At 37.6% G+C, this 8,361-nt stretch overlaps 1 protein-coding gene across 2 annotated transcripts; it reads right to left on the minus strand.

Annotated features, from left to right (window-relative positions):
- Nucleotides 1-720: 720 nt before the first annotated feature.
- On the minus strand, nt 721-6,436 carry LOC112200317 (TMV resistance protein N-like). 2 transcript variants are annotated; one of them, XM_040518333.1, is made up of 7 exons: nt 5,779-6,436; nt 5,305-5,489; nt 4,394-5,142; nt 3,950-4,225; nt 2,811-3,857; nt 1,909-2,724; nt 721-999 (listed from the first exon to the last, which is right to left on the minus strand). In XM_040518333.1, the coding sequence occupies exons 1-6, from the start codon at nt 6,279-6,281 to the stop codon at nt 2,119-2,121; spliced, it is 3,366 nt and encodes a 1,121-aa protein (XP_040374267.1). In that variant the 5' UTR covers nt 6,282-6,436; the 3' UTR covers nt 721-999; nt 1,909-2,118. The 2 variants fall into 2 exon arrangements, with proteins under 2 accessions (XP_040374267.1, XP_040374262.1); XM_040518328.1 differs by having other exon boundaries at nt 4,394-5,489; nt 5,779-6,434.
- Nucleotides 6,437-8,361: the final 1,925 nt, after the last annotated feature.

An 8,361-nucleotide genomic window follows, 5' to 3' on the forward strand; every position in this document is an offset into this window, starting at 1 on the left:
CAAGATAATTGTCGTGTGGCAAGATACAAACCCAAACCCAACCCATTTAATAATCGTGTCAAAAATTTAAACCCAAACCCAACCTATTTATTAAACGGGTTACCCGTTTCCAACCCGCTTAACCCATTTAATAAATAGGTTGTGTCGTGTTTGACAAAATGACCCATTTAAGGGTTAACAATGCGACCAATTTAACTAAAAAATGCATAAATTGATTAAATTCACTAAAAACTCTACAAGACGAAGAATATAAATAATTATATATAATTCATAAATAATTAAATCCAATAATTATAAAGTAAAATATTTCAAATTGTCTAATCCTATGATCAAATACTCTCAACGTCTAAAATTTCAGGATGAAGTATAGCATAATCGGGTTATACGGGTTCACTTCGTGTTGGCGGGTTGACCCGTGGCCGACCCATTTATTAAATGGGTCATGGCGGGTTGACCCATGGCTGACCCGCTTTTTAATCGTGCGGGTTCAACCCGCTTTATTTCGTGCGGGTTTCGAGTCGTGTTATCGGGTCGTGTCGGAATTGACAGCCCTACTCCTAATCCATTTGTATTTGTCATTTTCTTCTGTTTCCATTTCTCATGCTTGTAGCACAGAGACTCATCAGATTTATTTATTTTTCTTTTACAATCTCTCTCGAATACTTCAATATTATGTAGAACATTATTGAAAAAAGAATAAAACAAAACCGAAACGAAAAGTACGTACGTCTCTTTAAAATACTACATTATATCCAAACAGAACTTGACGCAAACTAGTGAGGAAGATGTTAAGCAATATAGGCCAACTTTAGTCAAAACCAACATCAAACCATTTTCCCCCTTCTTGAAGAATTCAAGGTTCATTAGTGAAAGCGTACAGAGGAGAGTAAGCTGATCATGTCTACATGAATTTGCACTATTCAAAGAAAGTTCAAGTAACCTTTATACACACGTACTTCCTCGACGCTCCCTATCTATATCAAATGGAATACCTTGAACCTGCAGACAGCATGAAGAAAAGACATATTTTCAACCTGGCATGTGAAAGTCTTTAATATAATTGCCAGAAAGATCACTAAAACATAATCCAGATTTACAGACGAAGGTAAAAGTCAAAAAATTTCGTGAGGAAAAATATATGAACAGGCAAAGGGGTGTCCTTTAGAATTTCTCACAGCGATATCTTCATCATATACACTGAACATTAATTTTGTACTTAGAGCAACGAGAGTAAATTAAGAAAGTCAGTAAAGAACAATTCTTTCTAATTTCCCTGAGCCAGCTATTTTAGATGGACTAGAGATACACATTTTATTCAGAAAAATCCAATGCCATTGGTTATTTAGATCTACACACCAGGCAGTTGTTGCAATCAATGCATTCTTATGGACACTAGAATCGATGGCTAGTGGCAACATAAGATGGCACAACTCTGTACCAGCAAATTGCAAAAAATGTGTCCAATGGTATAAGGATGGACTTCAAAGAAAATTTAGCATCCGTACATTTTGTTGGTTTACTGTAATAAAAAGGCTTGGTCATCATTTTCAAGGGGAGCCACATAATTTCATACAAATTGCTAAGAATGCAATGCAAGGTTACTTAAAATTCTCTGTAACAGCACACCATTCTAAATGAGTACACGGTATAAAAGTATAATATTAATGGTGTAAGCCTACTGATAGCTTATAGACTATAATCAATATGACAGCTTATAGACTATAATCAATATGAGAAGCTTTATATGCTTTTCCTATCAAACTAAAAACAGAGAGGCAATTCAGTTTATTGTAAAACTACTTCAATAATATCGGTTATGCAAGTAAGATTATAGTGTCATTTGGAAATAACTTGGGGAGTCCACTAATAACTAGGCAAAATATCAAAACTAGAGTGATCAAGACTCACCTAACTGTAAAAGATGAAGGCAAGAGAGCTCCAGAAAGTAATTACTGCAGAAATTCAAATGAGAGAAGAGGAGACACTGCCCATTCATTATCTGCAACTCATTTCCAGCCATGGGATCAGAAAGTCCTTAATTATGGTCTTTCAGAGTGGCCAGTGGTACATCCCCTATATTTCTAACAGTCCTACAATTCTTCAAGCGTGCAAGTTCCGCTACCAGTGCCACTGGTTTTCCGGAATGCCACTTTTCCCTGCAACCGGAATGTCAAAACCATTCAATATATCCTCATAAGGAGACATCCCACTGCTTGATTGAGTGGTTGTTTGGTTGAACTCTTGCACATCTTGCTCATATATCAGACGGACTCCACACTCCTTCACCTTCAGACCCGGCCCTCTGATTTTAAATAAGAACTCAAGCCGTCTGCAACTGTTATGCCACCACTCTGTACCAAAGTATTTATCACGAGATATATAGAATAGCCACAGGTGATCTGACTTAACCTGGCAAAATTCTTCACTAAAGCGAAATGCAGGCTGTCTGCCATATACTTCCAATTCTCTTCCATCGAGCTTCAGGCAACATACAAGATGATGTGTTGCATTAAAAGTCTTGAATTCATCAATAGAAAGCTTACCCCGATGGTGCTTATGGAGTACAAAAACAGCACACAAAGCAAATCCCAAAAATCGCCTGTTATTCCAATGTGCAGGTAGAGATACACCTAAGGAACGCCCATCAGTCCGATGGCTGAACCACTCAGGAATATTACTTCCAGGAATTACAATTTGAAAAGTTTCCCTGTTATTAGAGATTCCCTGTGCAAGAAGAGATAGGTTGTTAGTTGATTAATTTCTATAAGTATATGGGCACAAACGCGCATACAAACTGAGAGAGGGAGTACCTGATTCATGAATGTCTTCAGCATTTCAAATGCTACGTTATTGCATCCTTGATTGCCAGTTAGATTGAAGCAATTGATGAAATTGAAATATGATTTGTTTAGTCTGTTCAAATTTGATGCATTAAACAAGTACTTCAGTGAAGTACAACCATCTGCCCTTAAATCAAGTATACTATTTGATGGAAGGTCTGACAACTCTTGAAGTCTCTTGCAATTCTCCAAGTTAAAGTTCTCAAGCTTAGAAAGCAATCCAATGCCTGAAGGAAGGCGAACAAAATTGTTTCCACTTAGATTCAAGGTCACCAAAGAGGGAAAGTAACCAAATTCATTGGCAAATGCTCCGTCACCAAGATTGCAATTACTCAGGTTCAAATATGTTAAATTACACAGACCAGATATAGGCAAGCGGAAACTCGTTGGCTCTGTATTCACTTTTTGCACCCATCCAGAAGGCAAGATTGAACTTCCCACATATTTTATGCGATCATGAGTAGATGACATTTCTATTGCAGACCCACTATTCACATCAGTTTCCTCAAAACATTCCATCTCCCCCACATTTACCTGATGTTCGCCTAGTTTCAAGCATCCAGAAAGATTAAGATTTTCAACAGACTTCAATTTATTGATGGTGCTTGGAAGACAAACAAGATTTCTGCAGTTGCTTAGATTCAATGACACAAGGCCAGTCAGCCGTTCAATTGAAACAGGCAGTTCCTCAATGGCAGTCTCATCAAGACAAAGCACCAACAAACGTTCCATATTTCCAACAAACTCGGGAATCTTCTTAACTTTTGAGCAGTTAGAAAGAACTAATGTTTCAAGAGATTCCATTTCAATTATACTTGGCAGACTCTCGAGGCTTTTGCAGTCTTTAAGATTCACGAAGATAAGCTTTTTGAGCAATGCAAGGGATTGATGGATTCTTACCAAATTCTCACATCCTTCAAGATCTAAGCTCTCAAGATTCTGAACGCCTGCGAGGTCTGGGGTCTCCACAATGTTTTGAGAACGGCAAAGTTTGATGAACTTCAGCTTGTCAAAATTCTGCTCATAAAATCGAAATAGTGAGCTACCACACAAAACAGACAATTTGCTTCATAAAGATAAACAAGTAGACTATTAACTAATAGGCATACCTTTGTTCCCTTCCAAAGCTGTTCAATGTTGCTGTGGCACAAGTTAAGTTCAATAAGCTCATCTGCTTCAAAATTTTGTGGGAGAGATCTTAAGGGATACCCAGTCCATTCGAGGAGTCTCAAGGAATTAGGAAGACAAGTGAGGCCTTCGGGAAGGTCCACATTACAAATATGAAGAAGACTAAGTTGAGACAAATTTGAAAAGGCTTCTGGCTTCCAATGAGCCACCTGTAATTTAGTCAACTCCATTACCATGCCTTGGATTGAATCTGTTCCCTGATAATGAAAAACAAGAATAATAACTTAAGTGCAGAACACAGAATACCAAGACCTAAGCAAATTACAAGTAAATCTGCCTTGTTTTTTTTTTTTTCCTACACAATAATTGAAGTGCAGAACACAAATAATAATATGCTCATCTTTTTTTCATTATCAAACTCTTACCTTATTTCTCTTAAGCACATTGTTGATGTCTTCATGAGACCATAATCTACTACGTTTGCCTGCCTCTTTAGGAGACTGCTCACGAACAATTTCCCAGCCTGTTTCTTGTAGCAAATCATGCATCGACAGTTCGTTATTGGAGATAGTTATGAGAGATCTATCAGCTAGGACACTTAAACCAATGACAGGGTTTAGCTCGCAATAGTCCAGTATTTGTGTCACACGATCCTTATCCTTCCCCTTATAAAAGCAAGCAATATGTAGGAAGATTTCTTTGTCTTTTTCTTCCAGTCCATCAAAACTAATCCGAAGCACCTCAATAATTCGTTTATGTGGCGTGTTCTTTAGCCTATCGATTGCACTTACCCATTCATCAGTGCTTCTACCAAATAGAAAAGAACCTAAAACCACAAGAGCCAATGGAAGCCCCTGAGCATACCCTAAAATATGGTAGCACAGATGCAAATAATCATCTGGTGGGGGACATTTCTTAAAAGCCTTCAAACTCAAAAGTTGAAGTGCTTCATCAGAGTTTAACCCGTTAGCCTCGTATGTAGCATCAACATCATGTGCCTTTAGCAACTGAATATCTGTGGTGGTTATGATAATTCTACTCCCTGGACCAAAACAATTGTGACTTCCAGCCAATTTCTCTAATTGTGTCAACTGATCCACATCATCAATAACAACAAGCACCTTTATTCTACACAACCGCCTTTCTATCATAGCAGCTCCTGTGTATTCATCGTCTATATTTTCAATTTTTGCCAGCAGGATTCTGGAAAGAAGTTTTTCTTGTAGAGAAACTAGGCCATTGTTTTTAGACATTTCTCTAACATTGGAAAGAAAGCAGCTTCGGTCAAAATCCTGGCAAATTTCATTGTAGATAGCTCGGGCAACTGTTGTCTTACCTATGCCCCGCATGCCATGGATCCCTATAAAACGCACCCCACAAAGCTGTGGACATATGTAATTGCTTAATAGATCATCAATGCGGGAATCCATTCCTATGAAGCCCTTGTCAACACTTGAAGATGTATACACGGACTTCTTTAGTATATGATTAACAATTTCCTCAATTAGTTCTCTTACGAATCTGAGAAAATTTAGATAAAAATTCTGAGTTAGAAACTCAGTAATGTAACATAACCTGAAAAAAAAACAATATTAGCTAATCCAGTCTCAAATTGACTGGATTTTCATTACACTCCATTTGTGTCCATCCCTCAATCAGAAAAGTCAAAATGCTAATCCAAATCCAATTTAAATCATAAAGAATAGTACTTCATTTAAAAAAGAAGAGGTTATCCTGCTCTCAAAAGGATGGGATTGAATATCTATATCTACTTTAGCAAGGAAACGTATTATGGAGGAAGGAGACTTACGGATAATTCTTGGAATCCCAGCCAGAAAGATTGGCGACCTCTGTCAAAGCAGCTGTCCAGGCATTTAGTCTGTCCACATTCTTCCCATAAACTTCTTCATGTTCCCTTACTTTCACTTCTACTTGGGGTTTCCATTTGAGCTCAAAACTTCCCCTTTGGTGCCGCACTTCAGAAGGATTCACGCCGTAGAAGACGGGCAGGACTCGTTGGCCCAGCTCTTTCATGCATTGAATAATCTTGACGAGTTCATCCAAGCACCATGACGAACGAGCATATCTCCATGAGAGAATGACAATCGCACATCTAGACTCCTCAATTGCAGCTAAAAGCTCAGCCCTAATGTATTTTCCTTTCTCAAGCTCTCGGTCATCCATAAAGGTGAGAATTCCTTTCCGATTTAGTGCATCATACAGATGACCGGTAATATTATCGCGGGTATCTGCCCCCCTGAAACTCAGAAAGACATCGTATTTCCATTGACGACGAGAAGAGGTTGACGCCATCTCCTAGTCGGAATTGAATCAGAGCCCCCTGTTGTTGACGGAAATACTTTGTTTCTAGTCAATTCCCGGACTTGATTCCACTCTCCAGTTAAAAGGGTCCTCACATTCTACTTTATTCTATACCTTCTTCACAATTTTCAACTTTCCATCTCATTTGGACCCAACCCATTTGCCTTTTTACGTCATGGATGGGTTGGCAGTGGGTTTACTGTCTGAAAGCTTGTCATGGTTTTTGCATCGATCTTTGAAATAAAATCATGTCTTTCAAGTTTCAACAATGTAAATGCCAGTCCCTTATTTTTACTTTCTATTTCCTATGCTTCCAGTAGGGACTCGTCTTAGCTACACTTTACCTTCAACATTGCATTTGGTTTCTCATCTCAGAATCTCCTTCCATACATTCAATAATTATTTAAAAAAAAAAAAAATGAAAGAGAGTACAATCCTGAAAGAGGAAAAAAAAAAAAATAAGCAATCTTCAGGTGTTACATGCATATGCTCATCAAAAGATTTTCTACCAGCACCTGTGACAGACCATGTTTCATGGAAGTCATATAAGCATCAAGAGTTACTAGACTAAACAACCAAGGAAAGTCTTCAAGTAATGCTGTGTGTATCTATTTTTGGACCCTTGACTTTTGAATCTATTTAAAATTAATTTCCTCTTCCAATCTATGTAGATAAGAATAGAAATGAGTAAAATAATGTCTATTCACTTAGAATTCAACCAAGTACTGGGGCAACCATATTTCATATTTGTGTTGGAGTATCACCCTTGTATTCAGTGACCCTCAAAGAGTCAAAGAGAACACATGCATCCATAAGATGCATGCATGAGCAAGTTTTCAGGATTTACATGATATGCAAAAGTTCAGGCAGACTCCACCGGTTGATGCATTTATTTGCGCCTTCAAGAACACAACAGTCTACAAAACAGGTAGCTATGACAACCCCGCATACTGTCAAGCGAAGCAACAGTTTGGTATGCTTCCTGAACTCGACCATCGATCCATCCATTGATTCGGTATAGCTTCAGAAACAGGAGTAATACGATGCTACAGAGTGGCCGCATCAAGGGGTCCAACCAAATTGAGCATTGTTGCAGCAGAACTATCATCTTTCATTGCGATAAATATGAAACCTGATGAAGGTATCTCTACAGCATTGCAAATGATATGTTATAGCTGCCTTGATCATCTTTTAATTTAAATCTATTGATGAAATTGAAATATGATTTCTCCAAACTGCTGAAATTACATGCATCAAGTGATCAAGTTTCCAGTTGTACTTGTAAAATAACCATATACATGCTCACAATATATGCACACAATCATAAAAGGGATCAAGGCTTACCTTCAGCAATCATTGGCATGGATTCCATCTTGTGCTACAAACACGAACACTGAATATAGTCTTCTGTTACTTACCAACTTGCTTCTCAATGGACAGAACAATATGCAAAACGTCGGTAGTAATCAGGGACCAATTCATCTGTATATATAGGTGACTTAAACCTCAAGAAGCTTCCCATTAAAGCTATCCATATCGGTTTAGGTTTCCTAGTTAGATTCTTAATGTAACACTTCATTGTAATCTTTCTTGCAGACTAAGAATAGGATTACTTACCTTAATGAATAGATACACTGCTTCATTAAGTTACAAGTATTGATTTACTGTTTGTATCCATGTTAAACTAGGATTGATATTAAGCTAATCATCAATTACTTTATGATGATATGTGTTATGTCCATATTTGATCTTACAATCTCCCCCTTGGACTCACACATATCATGCTCGATGATTTGCACCAGAGAACATCAAAACCTACTTAACTTACTGAAGTGCGCGCCAGATAACAAACTTAAATCGAAAATCCATTCCAACATGGTCAGATCACAGTTACTTATGCAGAGCAAGAAACAGTATACATTTTAACAAAAATGCAGAGTTTCAAAACCACAAACACAAGCTCCTGCAATCCACATATGTCAAACCAGAAGTGATACAATATATGTTAATGTGTATCAACAAGTAAACATATATTAGGTCCTACTTTATGTTTCTAAAACCAAAAACTCAA

The sequence above is a fragment of the Rosa chinensis genome, chromosome 1, assembly GCF_002994745.2.
Source record: "Rosa chinensis cultivar Old Blush chromosome 1, RchiOBHm-V2, whole genome shotgun sequence".
Taxonomy (NCBI): Eukaryota; Viridiplantae; Streptophyta; class Magnoliopsida; order Rosales; family Rosaceae; genus Rosa; species Rosa chinensis.